We start from the raw sequence: 20,483 nt of genomic DNA on the forward strand, positions 1-20,483 counted from the left end.
ATCCCACTCTCCAGCTAAAGAGTCCATGCACCCAGTGGTAAGGCCACCTAGGTACTTGCAACTTATGGAGATCAGATGAACTGAATTTAGCCCTTTTGATCCCTGGTGAAATCACTGTGTGCTGCAGGTGGAGTGTGTGGGGTGTGTGTGTATATATCCTGTTTGATTAAAGCAAATGCTAACCATGATCATTCTCAGCAAGCAATTCTCACCTGTTGCTGCATTGAATGCTATTGCCCTTTGGGAGATCAAACCTAAAACTTTTATGAGGGGAGCAGGTATTTGGTGCTCTTCTGCTCACATTAATCAGTTGGATTTTTGCTTTGACTTTGGGATCCCCAGATAAATTCTGAACCTTCCAGGTTCTTAAATGAAATAGTGCTTAGCTGCATATTACTTCCGAAACTAATATTGAGATCCTGATTTCAGTACTTCACAGTTGGATTACTGTAATAATTTTATTTCGATCTCCCCATATCTCTTGTGAGTTGCTAGTAAATGGTCCAGAACTTAACAGTTAGACTTACTTCTTTTGAGGTGTCACTAGTTTATCACTTGAATCCTTGTCACTAGGAAGCTTTGTCAATGCAACCTTGAATCTAGGCCTACTTTTAACCTTCAAATGACATCAGTTCATTTCTAGGCAATTTTTGCATCAGCAAGGCCCAGCAAAACTGAGCCTTTTTATGTGAAAGACATAAATATGACTGCCCTCCTACAATATGAACTGCTACCACATGGTAGTTCTGAATGCGTAGTTGGGTTGCAACTGAATTCATGGCCAACAGAAGCTCAAGTAGACTGGTCTGTTCTAACAGTAGGGCACTATTTGAGGGGCCCAAGTGCACTCTTTCAGCTGAGATGTAAATAGATATATCAGCCTGTGCTCTCTCACCAAGCTGCACTACTGACAGGAATTAGCATAAGACCCATATGTAGCTATGAATGAATGCTGTGTAGTTCTGTGGGGAAAACAGCTGTCTTGTCATTGTTCCTCCTCTTACTTATTTAGCGATGTGCTGTGCTACAATACAGTATGGAATGCACCTGTAGTTTAAAGATCTGAGTAGAGCTGGATTAGAACTGGCAAACGTTACATCTGAATGACCACAGGGTTGGATAAGAATGCAGTATCCTTCTCTTGGATTTTTTTTTGGGGGGGTGGGGCAAACTCCATGTGGGTTTTTCATCCCAATGTAAAATGTCCCACATGCATTCCTCCAAGTCAAAACTGAATGTTGTGTCTTTTATTCACTGATATTTGAAAGGTCTGAGACTAAATGATTACCCTTCCTTTATTTTTAAAAGTGCTGATTTGAAATGTGCTTTCCATTATGTATTGAATTACTTGCAGCTGAGTATTGGCTATGAGATGACAAATTTCTTTTGTCCCACAAGGCTATGGTTCCTACTCCTACATAATAAAAAGTCAGGTTTCAGTTCTAGAGCTTAGGATTTCCTGCAATGCATGCAAGACTTTGGGAAAGAAGGCTGTTCAGGCTTTGATCAGTGGTCAGCCATGCACTGGATGCCCCTTGAACTGGAGTAATACTGATGGAGTACCACCATGTTGTATCTAAAGCAAACCATTACGATGGGCTTATTTGTTGTTCTCTGGAATGAATTTGCAGGGGGAAAATTTGCAGGAGAGAAACTGCTCAGAATTGCAAATCCCTTTCTGCCTTTTCATATTGGACCAATTAAGATTGTTTTCTTGATGACAAAAATCTGCTGTAATTCTCTTGGAGTTAAAGGTATTTGAAACAAGCCGTTCATGGTCTTAAACTTGGGAGGCAAACTTAACCAGGAATTGTGACCTTTTTAAACCAGAGGTTAAGACTAGGTTGTAAACTTGAAATTATATTCATGCTTACTTGGGAGTGATTCAGTGGGATGCAAATTTTGGTCCTTGGTACATTCTGAATCTCCTAGATAATAAAAGCAACTGTTTAAGCACATGAATAGTGGCTTTACTTTGATTACACTGAAGAAGCGATAATGGCAGTGTCCCATGTTTAATGCAACATTGTTAGATGCCCTTTTCTCTTTTGTATTAAAACATTCACCTAGTCTTGAGCAGAAATAAAAGGTTCAGAGCTTGTCAGCATCAGTTTTATAGATAGCTGCTGAAAAAAATAATAATGAGATATTGGGTATTGTAAGGCTCAAGGGCTGTCTTGCCAGACTCATTTATTTCCATTCACCTTTTGTCTGAATTGCAGACAGAAGACATTCAATTAAAACATGTCACCTGTTATGCGTGATCTAATTTGTATTTGTAAATGGTACAGATTAGGGCACCAAGCTTTACATGCTTCCAACTTTTTGAAAGATGTGCAGAATAGTCATCCCTTTGAAAAACGTTGGACATGTTTGACTGCAAGAAGATTCACTTTTTGTGTGTGGTTCACTGTATCTCTATCTGGTGTTAATATTTTTATTTATATACTGTATTTTGTGTACCATCCAAGAATCTGTTGAGATAAAGGGTAAAAATAATTTAAATAACAGCAAAAAATATATCCTAGGCTTGGTCAAAGGGTGCTTGGTAGGGGCATTTTAGATTCAATCTATCCTAAGTCATACCTGGAAGCGTATGGAGTCTGTGTAGACTGAGATACATATGTGTGTGGTCACCACAGCTAAATGTTCACCAGCCACCAGAAGAAATTATCTTTTGATGCAGAAGTGCTGTTTTTTTCTTCATTCCACTACCATATCTCAGACATCTTAGCCAGGATCCAAGGAGCTGCTTAGACTTACGTAAGGGACTTGGGCTAGCCCAGTAGAATTTTATCTTTTTTCATTGAACAACTGACCTCCATGTCATATAATAAACTGATTTTGAAAGTGCTCTCACTTCCAAAAGCAATTTGCCATGGGTGTGGGGCAGTGGGGTGTGTATGTATGAGATGGTGCTAGTTCCACAGCTCCTTGGATTCTGGTTATTATTATTTTCCTGTTATAAACATATCATGCATGTTCTTTTTTTCCTCTGAACTGTCAGTTGTATTCTTTTATATGTATAAGTATGGGCTGAAAACAAGAGAGTTGGATGCCTTTTAAGGTTTCCTATACTATATATACTCCGTAATATGCTTCAGATTGCAGATAACTATCAGGAGACAAAAACTGACTTCCCCTTGCTAATTGTTAATTCAGCAGTAGAGCAGGAAAGCTTTAATGTGAGCCATAGCTTTTATCTTTTTTGATGACTTAGGATTCTGTTTTCAATAAATTGAATGGCTAATGGACATGCATTTTGAATCTGTAGATTACTTTTTAGTTCTATCTTTATTGTGACTACCAATGTACAACTGAATTATTTCAAACCGATTTAGCATGGCTAAAGGGGTCCAGTAAATATACAGAGCCCATGTTTTCATTTTTCTTCACACAGTTTTTTTCTAGTGTGAATTTCAGCACTGTAGGTGGGTAATCACACCGCAGTGTAACTTGATTTTTATATAAGCAACTGTTTTTTTCTTCTGTGGAATTAGGAAAATGTAGGAGATGACCAGTGTGGAACCAATACAATAATCAACCTGAAACATGCAGGTTACTAAATTATGCTGCATAGTTTATTATACAAATGTTAAAATTGAAAAAAGTTGCCTAAATTAGATAAATAAATGCTCATGATGTTCATTCACCCCTCTTGGCATTCTTGTACACAACATGTATGACCTAATGGCATTCTCATAAAGAGTCTGCTACTAAAATTCCTTCTGACAATTTTTTGATTTTGCTAATATATTTGGGGTGTTTTAATTTTTTGCCTCTGCTCCTCCTGCTTCTGTTTGTTCAGGTAGGTGGTGATACTTTGCTTTAGGATACTCTGCCAAACGATTGCAACATGGAACACAGTTTTACATAGATCTATGGTATTGACTTTAAAAGTTCTATCCCAGATTGGCACCCTCAAATTCATTGTAGTCTTATCCTATGACTGTGAGAATCTGCTAGCAACTTCATCCTAAGTCCTTTCTCCCTTTTCTCACAATTTCCTCTAAGGATTCTTTGAGAAAATTGCAATAGTGTTTCCTGTTTTGAATTGTACTTCATACTTACCATTTGAGTATCATCACCACTTTTGTTTCCATGTCAGTATATTTATGCTCACTTGTTTTTGTACAAGTTTGCTGATTTGAAAAAAACAAGTGTATTATGTGGTATTCTCCCTCACCCCCCACCGCAATCACATTGTGTACAGTCAGTTCTTACTTCTGTATATCTCCTGTATTATTAATTAATTAATTAATCCCTATTTATATGTGTGTCAAGGTAATTTACAAACATAGCATAACAACATATAGAAATACTTTTAAAAACAATATAAATAAGAACAGAAGACAGAGTTAGAAACAATATGAAAAGTACATATAAAGCAGAGACCTTTTCATCCAGCTGGAAAAGCTTATCAAAACAAACATGTCTTCAATTGTTTCTGGAAAGTACATATAGTGGAAGCCTGTCATATCTCATCATATTAATATGAGTGATACATTTTGTCCTCCTCTATACCTCTTGAGGTATTGATTCTATGAAAAGGCAATGGCAAAAATATACACTGTTTTGGGCATGATTATGCTATTATCTAGAGAGGAAGAACATTTATGTTTGAAATGCCTTACCAAATATGGAAATTACCTTATCAGTAAATCTGTCTTGTACCCATTTGTTTGAATAAAGGATCAGATTTACAGTCTAGTTTGCAACTTTGGCAGTGGAGACCGAAATGGTCTCTGTGGTACCTTTCATCAGTTTAAGGTGGTATGGCAGATGTTCCTGTTCTGGACATTGAAAACCTGACCATAGCTCTTCATGCTCTGGTGACAGCAAGGATCAACTAATTCAGTGCATCATCATCTATGGAGATACTTTTGAAGAGGGTTCTAGAAACTGAAGTAAATTCAGAATAGAGCCACCAGGCTACCAATTGGAACTGGACATTTCACAACAGTGCATAAAGGGACTGCTTTGGTCTCCAGTCCATTTTCAAGTATGATCCAAAGGTTTGGTGCTTGTTTTTAAAGCTCTACATGACTTTAAAGTCATACACAGCTTGACACCTAGGGACCCTCCCAGCCCCAAAAGATGCCCATAACCTTTGATGAGATCATTGGTGGAGGCTCTCCTTCAGCTGCTGAACATCTGATCTGAGGTGGAGAAGAACACATTTTCAGTGGTGGTGCCATGAATATTGAGCTCCCTTCTAGGCTTACCTATCACATATTCTGTTATCTTTTTGGTGTCAGGTAAAGACTTCTAAAAATTCTTCCTGGCTTGTAAAGTTCTGTGTCTTAATGTATTTTAACTGCTGCTTCATTGCTGGGTTTATTATGATTGATTTGTTTTGCGGTATTGCATCAATTTTATTGCTGATTGTACTTCACCGGGGAAAAATACCCCAGGGTCCATTTGGGTTAAGAGTGTTATATGAATGCAAGTGGGACCTGCAACACAATGTTGCATTGTGAAAGGCTGTTGCTTACTGTTCCAACCAATCCACCATGCACTCCTCCAGGATACTCCATTCCATTCCTCCCCCCACCTTTTTTTTACGCTTAGAAACAAGTTTTCAATTCTCTGTATGAAACAGCAATAGACAACTGTTTCATAATCATTTATCCAGTTTTGCTGATACCACTGTGCTAATTTTTTTCTCATTACCTTTAAAGTTTTCCTGCTTTCTTCTTCTTCTTGATATTATATTTAACCACCTCCATTTATTTTAATATATGTATTCTTTTTCCTCCCTATTTGTTTTGCCACTTCTTCTCCTTTGCCCGAAAATTCAAATCTGTAAGGCCAACAAACAAGAATATTATGTTAAACCAGTTAAATTATATTTCTGTAAATAAATTATAAGGGAAGATGTTACCTTCTATTTTCTCATTCAGAAATTGATGAAAAGGGCCCACCTCTCAATGAACTGATCCACTTGTTAATTATTTAATGTTCTTTTTTGATACTTGGTCTTTATTAGTGCAATAGTTTCCCATACTGTTTTTAACCAATCTAGCATAGTGGGAGCATTTTTGTTTTGCATAGTTTTGCTATATGACTTTTTGCTGCAGTTAATAAGCTCATCACATACTGTAGATCTGTGATCTCTATTTCTGTTCTTAACATGCCCAGTAGAATAATCATAGGTTTTCATCTCATATAACATTGAGAACCGACTTCCAGAACTTGGATATTATCTTACAGCTCCAAAAAATGTGGAGATAGTCTGGTCTCAACTTTCAACGTCTCCAGCAGTAACTGTCGATGTTATATATTTTACTCAATTTATATAGTGTCAGGTACCATGGATAAACATCCTTGATTCTTTTTTGGTTCACCCTTACCACCAGTCTCAACACCATTCCAAAAAGCCAGTCCCATTCAGTTTCTTGTACAGACAGATTGAAACCATTTAGCCCCTTGTCCCTTTTCTTTTTATAGGAAGCCCGTGGACTAGGAGAGTCAAGTTCAGAACTCTCACATGGTTTTCTGTCCCCCACCTACCAGCCAAAGTTTGGTGGCTACAGAGCCCACTCATTCCTCACTGACCTGTTTTTGAGCCCCATCCGCCCACCCCCATGTTTTTTGTACTTCTAGAAACACCAGAACTTGACTAAGTCTGCTGATTGCATACGGGTAGTGCACTTATGCTTAAGTGTCAGAAACATACAGAAAGATACTGAATAGGCACTGATACATAGAAAATGGTCATAATTGTGGTAGAATAAATAGCAAGGTTAAATAATTCTATTTATGCTTTGCTCACAACTGTTGAACATAAAACATCTAGCAAACATGGCTTTAGCTCACAGTGGATAACCTTTTAACTAAATCCTTGACTCTAGCTATATATTGAAATAGGAATATTTCCTAACACTTTTCAATTTGTGTACTGCTAAAGTTGTTGAATTTTGTGCTATGCCTATTTTCAGTTCCTGCAGTTTCCAAACAATAACCTTGGACTGTTTTATTGGAAAGTGCCTTCATTCCATAGTACATTTTCCTACATATTTATTAAACACATCTTTATTTTTCTCACTTCTAGGGGTGCGCCTAGACAGAGTACGTGGAGGTCGCCAGAAGTACAAGCGCAGAATAGATGCAGAGAATAGCCCATACCTGAATCCTCAACTAGTTCAGCCAGCTAAAAAGCCATGTAAGTAAATCAGTTGTTGGTGTTTTTCTTAGTATGTACACAGGAGGTTCCATCTCAGTAAAGCAAGAGGCACCCAAAATGAATCATATGCATTATGTTCCTTATCAATTATGACTTTGTAAACTATTCCTATCACCCACATCCTTTCTCTGAGAGGCAAAGAAAATACCTTTTAAGGGTGAGAGCTTACTAATGCACAATTTATGCAGTACAAATTTTACATTTACAGGTGATCTTTATTTTCAGTGGTACATAAAATAGCTCATGCTGTGATCATTAGTTCATTGAAGCTTCTAGTCTCAGATTTTACAAGAAAGTGATTTTTGTAGTTTCAGTAACTAAATGAGTTTGACTGCTCAACCTCCCAATGAAAATACATTAGGAGCCTCATTAATTTATAGCAATAGAACGTTGACACACTACTAGCTAGTATTAGATTAAAAGAGAAATGTGCTATACTGAACAACATTCATAGGGAAGAGGGGTTTTTTCCACTGAGGTGTTAATTTTCTCATATGCAGCTAATACAAATCATGCAGAAGGTTTTGCAGACTGTGCAAATCATGCAGAAGCTGTTAATTCTCTAAGAAACAGGTGGATTGGTCTACAAAAAACAAGAATTAGTAGCGAAAACAACTTGTGAATGCTTTTGTAAAACTTTCAAAATGGCTGTTTTGGTGTCTATGCAGTGGCATGAGCCTCAAGGGTCCAAAAGCCTCTACTTTGGATAAGAGTAATAAAAGGCTCTGAAGATTACACTGATGGCACTTACCTGGTTGTGTCAAAAAGCAGTGTTGTTGTTTTTTCACCTCCCATTCCCCAGTAGGGGACACTGCTGTGTACAATACACATGAGCGTATGGAGACCTGGAAAACGAATAGAGTTTGAACTGCAAGCAAAGGGCATTTTAGCTATGTCAAAGGGAAGAGAAACCAATTTTACATAAAATTAAGGCTTAAGTGAACATATGGCATCGTTTCCTTTTGCCTTTCCAGAAAACATTATGCTGATTATACCTTCAATTGTCCAATCTGGCATCTTCCACACAGTCTGCATAAGTTGTTCCACCACTCTGTAAATACAATCAAGGGTTGCATTAAGCAGATTTTACGCATTATAATAAAAACTTTCTGATAATACTATAAAATTCAATAAACTCTGAAGCTTAATTTCATTAGAGGTTTAGGTTTTCTGGATGCACAGATTGCCAGCTTTTCATTTATTTGCTGCTGACAGCTCAGCACATGCACACACAATTAAGCCTTTTAATCGCAGACATAGTTTAATGCATCTGGGTTAAAAATGTGAGCAATTGGAAGAGTACAATCTACCAGCAAGTCGTCTTGATAAAGCTCCATTGAAATGAATTTATTTCAATAAATGCAGCATAACTTCTTAGTGAATTGTGTTCTCAGTGTCTAGTCCAAATAATTGAGAAGTGGTATATTGTATAACATGTAAGAAGATAACTAAATGTGTTTTAGAAGATTTTGTTAGCCAAGGTAAATTATCCTCCACACCTCACATATTTTTTATTTGTTCATTTGTTGGTTTATTTAATGTCTCTCTAATCATTTTTCTCAATTCATCCTGAGAGAAACATTTATACAACATGAGACTTTCCCCCCTTTTGCATCCATCCCAGCAAATGTCAGGAGGAAACAGTAAAATCACTTTGACTGAAGAAGTAGCTGGGGAGATTTTCTGGGTTCTGACAGATAGTCTGTGCACAACAAAGGCAGTGGAATGAAAATTGGGTTTTATTGATTCTAATTAGGGAAACGTTAAATAAGATTTACCTAGGAACAGTGCTTGTGGCTATTCTTACCAATGGGGCTTCCTGACCAGATTCAAAATGTCCCTGTATTTTTTCTTCAATTCTGATAATGCTTCCCCAACCCCCCAGCAAAATAATAGAGATTTAGAAATGTTCACAACAGCAGTGCTTCACCCACCCCATCTTTTAATTTCCTTTCTTTTCACCACAGCCCAGTGGTGCACCTACAGGTCTTGTCATGTTGTCAGAACAATGGGTGTGTGAACTCTGTGAACCTTACATTAAATTGTACAACATCCTGAATCACTGCACAGAGAGAAATGTTTAAGAGACAAAAACCCAGAGTATATGCTGTTCTCATTTATGTTTTTTGATTACTGAATTTGGCACTGCAACAAATCTAGAACGTTGTTAATTATTTACTGAGTTTCAAAATCCAAGCAGTTTATGTCTCCTCTGTCTGCATACTTTTTATTGTTAATGTTAGACAAATCTTGGGTTCTTTAAGAAAAATTATGAAAATATTTTCTAGTTTCTTTGGGCAATTTTTTTAAGGAGACCACCTTGAAAAATAAGTTGGCAGATTAATTAATGGAAATGTGTATGCATGTGTGTGTGCACACTTACAGGGTAGGGTGTCTCTCTCTCTCTAGGTTTCTTCTAGCCAAAACTTTAACATTATCATTGAAAATGCTAAAACTGCTATCTGTCATCTTTAAATGAAATAAATAATACCCATTAATCAGTTTAATAATATTGGCATTTTGAAAAAAAAATGTTGGTGTAGCTTCACAGTTCTTATGAAACAATGAACATATAATTCCTGGCCTTTTAATTTGTCATACAGAGACCCTCATCTGCAAAGGATCCCCCGTTCATTCTAGTGGAGGCAGCTCATTCATGCATGCATTTCTTGCATGCACAGATCTCGTTTCTCTACTGTTTTACTTGCTATGTGCCTTCAAGTCGATCACGACTTATGGCGACCCTATGAATCCGTGGCGCAGAGTGGTAAGCAGCGGTAACGCAGCTGAAGCTCTGCTCACAGCCGGAGTTCGATTCCAACAAAAGGAGGACGTCGAATCTCCGGTAAAAGGGGTCAAGATCCACTCAGTCTTCCATCCATTCGTGGTCGGTAAAATGAGTACCTGTCATATGCTGGGGGGGTAAAGAAAGGCCAGGGACGGAACTGGCAATCCTACCCCATATATATGGTCTGCCTTGTAAACGTCACAAGACTTCACGCTAAGAGTCGGAAACGACTCACACTACAAGTGCGGGGATACCTTTACCTTTACCTGTATGAATCAGTGACCTCCAAGAGCATCTGTCATGAACCACCCTGCTCAGATCTTGTAAGTTCAGGCCTGTGGCTTCCTTTATGGAATCAATCCATTTCTTGTTTGACCTTCCTCTTTTTCTACTCCCTTCTGTTTTTCTCAGCATTATGATCTTTTCTACTGAATCATGTCTTCTCATGATGTGTCCAAAGTATGATAACCTCCATTTCATCATTTTAGCTTCTAGTGACAGTTCTGGTTTAATTTGTTCTAACACCCAATTATTTTGTCTTTTTCGCAGTCCATGGTATGCGCAAAACTCTCCTCCAACACCACATTTCAAACGAGTTGATTTTTCTCTTACCTGCTTTTTTCACTATCCTGCTTTCACATCCATACACAGAGATCGGGTAATACTAAATCAGTTTTTTTGAATTTCCCTCCTCTGTAATTTGAGTACATAATCTACATTAATTAGAATGGCCAGTTTTAAAAAAAAATCCTTGTTCCACTTTCTGTCTCATATCAATAACATTCAGATGTAATGCATTATTATTATTGTTGTTGTTGTTGTTGTTGTTGATGATGATGATAATATTAATAATAATAATAAAATTATATCTCACCCTTCCTCTCAGTAGGAACTCTAGACTAAGAATTCCTCTAGTCACTTGCAAAAAAGACATCATCATCATAATAATAACAACAACAACAACATGCATGAGGCTTATGTTTTATGAAGGACTGGCATTTCTCAGCTGTCTGTCATACACGTTTATAAAATACTAGAGACAAACAGAACACCAGGATAAATGGTCTTTTAGAGTGAATTTTGTCAGGTGTTAAAGCATTGGTTTCCATTTCTGTGCACATGAGCTTTACAGTTGACACCAATCGGACTTAAATAGCCTAACTGTGTGCAGGATGGCAGACTCTTTGGACACTCGTCTTGAGCCAGTTAACCGGTGGTAGAATTGAGCTCCCTTTGCTTTATCTACCTCTTTCCAGTATATCACAACAGAATGGTTTTCCTACCCAATGGGCTCTGAAGACCCAGAGTACTGGTACTGTACAGCCTTTTTTTCACCAAGCTGTGAAAGTTTTGTTTGTTTATTAAATAGTCATCTTAAAAACAGAATCATAAAATAAAATAAACACTAAAATCCAGCAAAGTCCAGTACAAAACCACTATAATCTTACAAACTGATCAGAAGAAGAGTGACAACAATCCCAACCCAACATAAAAGCAGAGACTAAGATCAATATAAATAATTCAAAGGATATTAAATTAATTTTAAAAAGGTAGAAACATAAAAAATTGTGGAATAATAAAAAGTATTTGGCCCTGAAAATATGTCAGTGGATGCCAAGCCTCCCTAGGAAAAGGGATCCATAACTATGGAGCCACTACTGAAAAGGCCGTCACCCTTAGCTCAGCTGTAGAGCATCTGTTTGCCTACAGAAGGTTCAAGGTTCAATCCCTGATGTCTCCAGGTAGAGCTGGGATAGAAACCTTGTCTGAAGATGGTGCCTGCCTAATATTTAAGAGGAAGGAATTCCAAAGGGTAGGTGTGACTACACTAAAGGTCCGTTTCCTATGTTGTGCGGAACGGACCTCCTGATAAGATAGTATCTGCAGGAGGCCCTCACCTGCAGACTGCAGTGATTGACTGGGTATATAAGGGATAAGATGGTCTTTCAGGTATCCTGGTCCCAAGCTGTATAGGGCTTTGTACACCAAAACCAGAACCTTGAACTTAGCCTGGCAGCTAATAGGTAGCCAGTGCAACATATGGAAGAAGATGCACCATGTTCTCAAAACAATGGTGATGTTCCCAGGATTCTCCTGTAGTTTTCAGCTGCAGTGCAGGATGCATAGCAGAATCCCAGTGTGTGCTTACATCATCTTCAGGATATTGTTACTGTCAGTTTATTGGTGAAAAGTGTGGGTATCTGTCCTGGTTCCCACCAACAGAATCAGATGCAGGACTCTCGGCTTGATTATGGCCGAGGGCTTTAATCCATGGGTTAGCACATGACTTGAACATGGGTCAGGATACAACTTACAAAATCTAGCATCACTGCAAGGCATGAAGTGGCATGGCTACTCAAGCTTAGACATTATCACAAACTTGACACACACACTGGGTCTCCATAATAAAAGATGGGGTGGGTACAGCTACTTTCGTGGGCCTTTTCTCTCAGCAATGGACTGGGCAAGCAAGTGAGCACTTGTTTTTTTTTTTTTTACAATAATTTTTATTCAAATTTTCATAAAACATACAAAACAAAATCATAAAACATTCAAAGACACAAAACAAAACAAAAATGATTAAACAAAAAAATAAAATGTTGACTTCCCATTTGTCGCAGATCAAATCAGTTGTAGGTCTACAATATATAACAATCCTGTCTCTTAAATTATATTATAAAATCACTTTCCTCCAGTAGTTATCTTAATTAATCATCAAATCTCATAAACATTACTTTATTCTTTCCACAAAAAGTCAAAGAGAGGTTTCAATTCTTTAAGAAATATATCTATCAATTTTTCTCCAAATAAACATGTCGATTAATCCATCTCGTTAATAATAATAATAATCTTATTGTCATAACCATAGTCCAAATAAACATATCGATTAATCCATCTCATCAAAATCTGTTAGGTCCAATAATTTCAATAGCCATTATTCCATTATCCATATTAATTCCATCTTCCATCTTCAATAGTCCTGTTAAGTCCAGTAATTTCAGTGTCCAATCTTCCATTATCAGTATTCCATAATAATCTTGCTGTCATAGCCATAGTCATATAATAAGAGTCTGATGGGAATTTCCTCTATCCCAAATATTTTCTTGCCATCAATTCTGAATAAGTTGCTGAAATATTGTTGTAAAGTCATATCTGTGTTCTTCTTTTTTACAAAATGCACTGGCTCATCTCTTGAGAGTTTTTCCATTGTCACATGGCTGCAGTTAATTCCATAGATTTTCTCTATATCAAGCTCCATCACGTCATTCCAGTCCAGAAGATTATCCAAGCCATTGATAACTTTATCTCTAATATCTTCATTAATTTCTTCAGAGATAACGTTAAATTCCAAACAGTAGATTTTATTTCTAATATCCATAAACTCCAGATCTTTTTCCAATTCCACATTTGTTCCAATCTCCAGGGCTTGTATCTTCCCTTTATTTTTTCTTTTCTCATCTCTGATCTCATTCTCCTCTCTCACAGGATCCCCTATTTCTTTAAGCTCCTGCGTCATTTTGCTCAGTTCAATTTTCAGCTCCTTACTGCCCTGTCACAGGGTTTGTTTCGTTATCTCAATCTCATCCATTATTTTCTGAAACATAATTACTTCCAGATTCTCAGCCACTTTCTTGATTGCCATTTTTAAAACCACGAAAACAAAACAAAACAAAAATAAAGAAGAACCACTTCTTATTTCAGCAACAATTGGGTTAATATACCAGGCTTGATGACATCACAGTATAAACAGAGCAGCCTGCCTTATCTCTCTATGTTCAAGAACACAAAACAAATTTAGTTCCCAGCATCAAAACAGTTAGTGGCGTCGTGAAGAAGCAGATTCGTCAAAATAAAATAGACCAAAAAGAGAATAGTCCCAGACAATATAATGTTCCTTGGAATAGAAATCCCTCTTCTGTCTATATCTTTAGAATGCACTTCCAGGACAGCTTTTTGCAATAGAAACAGAGATAAGCTGTTAATTTCGTGAATAACAGAGAAGAGTTATAGCTCACCCAGAAGTTCTTTAAAGCTGATTCATTTGACAAATCTCTTTTTGCTGCAACAATTTAAACCAAGTAAAAAAAATAATAGAAAGAAGGGTGCTTGCCTGTTAGTCCGTTTTCTCTTTGAAGAAAAGATAAACGTATCGCATTAATCAGATAGAGCTTGTTCGGAAGTCCATCCGGCATTGCTGGCTGGACCTTTTCTCATAAATTAATGAAATCCAGTCCTCCCAACAAAAACAGGCTTTTGAGGTTGATCTCTACGTTTCTCCGTGCCCGGGAGAAATTTCATCAGTCAAAAAAAAAATGTTCTGACTGATTTATATCTGAATAAGCTTCTTTTGAGGCGGGAGCCCATCTCAAAAGCAGGCACAAGCGAAGTCACCCTTCCCGGAAGTCTGCAAGTGAGCACTTGTATGGATAGGCTGGCTAATAGGCTCAGTTTGTTTGTGCCTGCACCACTGATGACATGTCTGAGGTGACTGGGCAGAGATGACTGCCAAGTTGTACTTTGGCCCTGCCTCTGACATCCCCTCCTGAGCTGTAGGTGGGCTTGGTGCAGGGGTTGGACTTGGCCTCTGTGGGCGGTGTGATCAGAGGGGCCAGTGGCTCAACCCCTTAAGTGGTGTCAGCATCTCCCTCAGGGATGTGGCTGTCAATGGGCAGACTATGGGGCTGCTCCCCAACATCCTCATCCACAGTGCACAGACCACTGGGCCCCTCCCCTGAATCCCAAGGCTCTTCTTCCTCAGAGCAGTCCTGCCAAGAGTTCTCCATGGGGCTTGTGGCAGCATCAGTGTTTCATGGCACCTGGCTGCTCCAGAGAACATAATGTGTTAGATACATACAACAGGATGTGTGTTATTGGGACAGCAAACAGCAGCAGCTGCACAAGCAACCTTCTCCTACTCTGCCACCTAAATACCAGGTGTTATAAATAAGGGAGAATAATTTCTGTCCCCTGCTAAGGAACCAGCCAGGGCAGCTGGCTGAGAGCCCAGAGCAACCAACTTCCCACCCATCCCTTTGCCCTCTTTCTTGAAACCATGCCAGGCTTCCTCATGTTCCTGTGAAATGAGCTTGCTTGGAGCATTTGGGAAGTTGTTGAGGGTCTGGGGAAGCTGCCCTAGAATGTTGCACAGGAGTGGAAGGAAGGGGATGTGTAGTGGAGGCAGGGCCCCTGTTTGCAAGGTGCCAGTGCATGGGTGTTTGAAAGGAGCATCCAGTACTGAGCAGCTGCTCCTCTGTTGGCCATGGCAGCCACGTACTGGAGGCTAAATCATTTCTGAAAGGCCTGAATAATGAACAGAGGTGAGAGCATTATTACACCAGGGATTTCATCAAATTGAAACAAACACCAACATGGAAAGAAATAGTAAAAAGTGCCCGGGTCAGACAACCCGAAGAAACTGTTTTCCCCATTTGAATGAGAAGGTCTCTCTCTTCCGTGGTGACATCACCAAGCTCAAAGTTAATGCAATTCTCAATACTGGTGATTTGCCTGTGAAAGTTCAAGCTACAGTACACCTGTGGATTTTTTTGAGCATCTGCACTACTGCTACAATATGGGATCAAAATGAAAGACTCCCAAGAGGACAGCAAGCAACAACTGCTAGCAGTGGTGCAGTTAAATGATTTAAGACTCTGCACTTAAATGTTCTTTCCGTGAGGCAGGGAAGCTTTTTGGTGATTGTATGTATGACTTCACTAACTTCAAATATAAATAATCAGCCGCTTGGAGTTTGGGGAGGGCGCTATTGCTCAGTCTATTTTCTGGAGAAATAGGGACCCTCTTGGCTCCTGAAAAAGTAAATGGTCTGAGACCCTGGATGGCTACATCCCTGGCCAGGTGGTTTTCTTTTTTTGGTAGACCTGTTGAGCCTCTGCTCGCCCACAAGGGCTTGGGAGAGGGAAGACATGAGCTTCAGACTCCCCAGCTGCCAAGAGGCACGGAAGACGCAGGAGTGGTGGAGTCTCAACAAGACCTTGGGAGGGAGTGTGAGGCTGAGTTCGGGTCAATTCCCACGGATGGCGCGATATCCGAAGAAGAGAGCGCACCAGCCCCAGACAGATCAGAGGAACCGTCTGAGGTTGCCTCTGTGCGTGCTTTAACTCCCTCTTCACTGAGCGGCTCGAGGGAGCCTCCAAGTGCGTCTCTGCCCCCTGACCTAGAGCCTGTTGCTAAGGAGCCGGTTCTCTTGGATGAGCCGCTGGAGGCACGCCCCCCATCACTCCGTTTGCGACGCCGTAAGAAACGGACAGGACAGAGGTCGGACTTGCGCAGGAGTCAGAGATTATGATCAAAGACTTTCCCTACTTAAGACTGCAGCTTTCCGGTTTAAGCTGCTGAGTCAACTTCCTTCACACGTTGCAGAGCATGTCTAGAGTATAGTTAGGGAATTCTAGTGACCTAGCGTAGAGATTCTTATGAAGCGCACTGCTTTTGATGTATCCATTACTTTAATAAAACAAGAGTTAATTGCACCTGTGTCTCGGCCTCGTGGATCCTGCTCTGAACAGGACAAGACCAGATGTTTGCTGTGTGAGAAATGGTTGGCTGAGGATTAGCTATGTTATGGGTTGGTTGCAATGCTTGAGAGAATGAGGGTTGTAAGTGGTTTGTAAGCAGAAGATTGCTAAGGATGGGTTTGAGAGAGGTTACAGATGCGAAAGGAGAGTCTGGAGTTGTACGACGCACACAATAGGAACATGGAATGTGAGAAGCATGAACCAGGGAAAGTTAGAAATTGTCAAGCAAGAAATGGAGTGTATCAACATTACAATACTTGGCGTGAGTGAATTAAAATGGACTGGAATGGGACATTTTCAATCGGCAACTACAAAATATTTTATGCAGGAAATGAGAAATCAAGAAGAAACAGGGTTGCTTTAATAGTGAGAAGTGATGTAGCAAAAGCAATTAGGAGCTACAACACAAGGTCTGAGCGAGTGATATCAATGAGATTAAACGGGAAACCTATTAACATAACCATCATCAAAGTCTATGCTCCAACATCAAACGCAGAAGAAGAAGAATTGGAGAGCTTTTACGAAGAAGTACAGGAGGAAATTGATCACACACCAAAACAAGATATGATGATAATCATGGGGGACTGGAATGCAAACGTACGGAACAGAGAAGAAGTAGGAATTGTGGGGAAATGGGGCTTAGGTGGCAGAAATGAAGCAGGAGAAAGACTTATTGAATTCTGTGAAGCCAATGATTTGTTTCTTGCCAACACATTTTTTGAGCAACCAAAAAGACGACTGTACACATGGACATCACCAGATGGTCAATATAGGAATCAAATTGATTATATAATTGAAAACAGAAGATGGAGAAGTTCCATACTTTGTGCAAAAACAAGACCAGGAGCAGACTGCGGTACAGATCATGAACTGATCGTATCGAAAATCAGAGTAAAGCTAAAGAAGAAGAACAAAGCACTCATAATGCCAAAATACCATTTAAATAACATCCCAGAAGAATATGAAGATCAAAGAAGGAACAGATTTGAGGCTTTAAACTTAGTTGACAGAGAACCAGAAGAACTATGGACTGAAGTCAGGGACATTATCAGGGAAGAATGCAAAAAGACAATACCTCTGGTTAAAAAGAGAGAAAGACCTCAATGGATGACTGAAGAAACTCTTAAAATGGTTAAAGAGAGAAGGAAAACAAAAGCAAAAGGAGATAGAAACACAGTCAGAACCCTAAATGCAACTATACAACGACTAGTATGTAGGGTCAAAGAAATCTATTACAATAGTTACTGTATAGAAATAGAAAAGGACAACAAAATGGGAAGAACAAGAGCCCTATTCCAAAAGATTAGAGAAATGAAAGGGAAATTTAAACCACGAGTAGGGATGTTGAATAATCAACAGGGAAACACACTGACTGACCGAGATGAAATAAAAGGAAGATGGAAGCAATACACTGAAGAACTCCATAAAAGAGATGCAAGAATTACAGATTCGTTCATGGAGGAACCGTGTGATGAAGAACCAGAAATTATAGAATGTGAGGTGAAAGCTACTCTTAAAATTCTTGGAAGAAACAAATCACCAGGAATAGACGGCATACCAATAGAGTTGCTACAAGCTACTGAGACTGAATCTGTCCAAATTTTGACAAATATTTGTCAAGAAATATGGAAAACTAAACAATGGACCACAGACTGGAAGCTTTCAATATATATTCCTCTTCCAAAGAAAGGGAATCCCAGAGAATGCAGTAATTATCGAACTATTGCCTTAATATCCCATGCAAGTAAAGTAATGCTCAAGACTCTACAACAAAGGCTCTTACCATATATGGAGCAAGAAATGCCAGACGTCCAATCTGGATTTAGAAAGGGGAGAGGCACCAGAGATCATATCGCGAACATACGTTGGATAATGGAACGGAGCAAGGAATTTCAGAAGAAAATCACCCTGTGCTTTATAGACTACAGCAAAGCCTTTGACTGTGTAGATCATGAAAAACTATGGAATGCTTTAAAAGAAATGGAGGTGCCACAGCATCTGATTGTCCTGATGCGCAACCTATACTCTGGACAAGAGGCTACTGTAAGGACAGAATATGGAGAAACCGATTGGTTCCCCATAGGAAAGGGTGTGAGACGGGTGTATTTTATCACTCTATTTGTTTAATCTGTACCCAGAACATATCATACGGAAAGCAGGATTGGACCAAGATGAAGGAGGTGTGGAAATTGGAGGGAGAAACATAATTTAAGATATGCAGATGATACCATACTCTTAGCAGAAACCAGTAATGATTTGAAATGAATGCTGATGAAAGTTAAAGAGGAAAGCACAAAAGCAAGAAGATTTATGTAACTTTACAGTTGACAATGAGGACATTGAACTTGTCAAGGATTATCAATACCTCGGCACAGTCATTAACCAAAATGGAGACAATAGTCAAGAAATCAGAAGAAGGCTAGGACTGGGGAGGGCAGCTATGAAAGAACTAGAAAAAGTCCTCAAATGCAAAGATGTATCACTGAACACCAAAGTCAGGATCATTCAGACCATGGTATTCCCCATCTCTATGTATGGATGTGAAAGTTGGACAGTGAAAAAGGTGGATAAGAGAAAAATCAACTCATTTGAAATGTGGTGTTGGAGAAGACCTTTGCGCATACCATGGACTGCGAAAAAGACAAATTATTGGGTGTTAGAACAAATTAAACCAGAACTGTCACTAGAAGCTAACATGATGAAACTGAGGTTATCATACTTTGGACACATCATGAGAAGATATGATTCTCTAGAAAAGACAATAATGCAGGGAAAAACAAAAGGGAGTAGAAAAAGAGGAAGGCCAAAGAAGAGATGGATTGATTCCATAAAGGAAGCCACAGACCTGAACTTACAAGATCTGAACAGGGTGGTTCATGACAGATGCTCTTGGAGGTCGCTGATTCATAGGGTCACCATAAGTTGTAATCGACTTGAAGGCACGTAACAACAACACTGGGGGGCAGAAGTGTGGGGGCAACTTCTGTCTTGGTGATTTTGTTTAATTGCTGTGTGGAATTTTTATTGTATTTTGTATCTGTAGTTTTATGTTTAAGAGAACATTTTGTTTTTCTATTAATTATGCTGCTTTACATGTGATTCTTTACTGTAATTTGTATTATGTTTTCATTTGCAATCATATATATACTCTATTTGATGTTTTAAGATAGTTGTAAACCCTGGGCCAATTCTAAAGAGTGGCCAGGTTGGGCACTGGCCCGAGGGCCCCGGAGCTACAGGAGTCCCTGAGGGGCCCTTCGCTCCCCTTCCGTGATCTGCACCCCCCACGCCCCCCACTTACCTGTCAGTCTGCTTTTTAGCATTGCCCTTAATGAAGATGGCGGCTGCAGCTTCCCTAAGGTACTGAAGCCGCTGCCACCATCTTAGTTGATGGCAGAGATGTGCACGCGTAGCACACACATGTGCCATCAACAAAGATGGCAGCAGAGGCTCCATTCCCCTTAGGGAAACCGCGGCCGCCATCTTCATTAAGGGCAATGGTAAAGACTAGACAGGTAGGGGGGCTGCGTGTGCGTGGGTATGCACGTGCGTGCACACCCACCCACCAGGGGGCCAGGGCAAGCTGATGCCCAAGGGCCTCCGCATGCCTGAAGCCGGCCCTGTGTAAACCGCTTAGTGTTCGGGGGGAGGGTTGGAAATGTAAAGTGGTACAGAAATGTAATAATAAATAAAAAGATAATTGCTTAATTTTTCATCTACTGTTGCAGACATCAGTAGTCATCTAAGTTAGTCATCTAAGAAAGTGCATGAAATAAGAAATTGTACTAAATTGTCCTAATGAAGAGGAAATTGCTTATAATGCATTGGGATTAATACCACTTGGATTAATAGCTATGCAACACCACATGTGAGAGATCTCTGTGTTTCTACTTCATAGGCGGTGCCCTTTTGCATCTAACCATAGATATATATTTTTATAAGCCCTGAATCCGGCACGCTGCAGTTTGTTGCA

The 20,483-nt window shown here is 39.3% G+C and overlaps 1 protein-coding gene across 9 annotated transcripts in view; it reads left to right on the plus strand.

Moving 5' to 3' along the window:
- Nucleotides 1-20,483, plus strand: part of ESRRG (estrogen related receptor gamma) — a 791,879-nt gene that overhangs the window by 671,291 nt on the left and 100,105 nt on the right. For all 9 annotated transcript variants that reach the window (XM_061625191.1, XM_061625194.1, XM_061625192.1 and 6 more), the window contains one exon: nucleotides 7,055-7,165. In XM_061625191.1, coding sequence (XP_061481175.1) covers nucleotides 7,055-7,165 — 111 coding nt within the window. The remainder of the gene's footprint in view (nucleotides 1-7,054; nucleotides 7,166-20,483) is intronic.

Source organism: Rhineura floridana, chromosome 4 (genome assembly GCF_030035675.1).
Source record: "Rhineura floridana isolate rRhiFlo1 chromosome 4, rRhiFlo1.hap2, whole genome shotgun sequence".
Classification (NCBI taxonomy): Eukaryota; Metazoa; Chordata; class Lepidosauria; order Squamata; family Rhineuridae; genus Rhineura; species Rhineura floridana.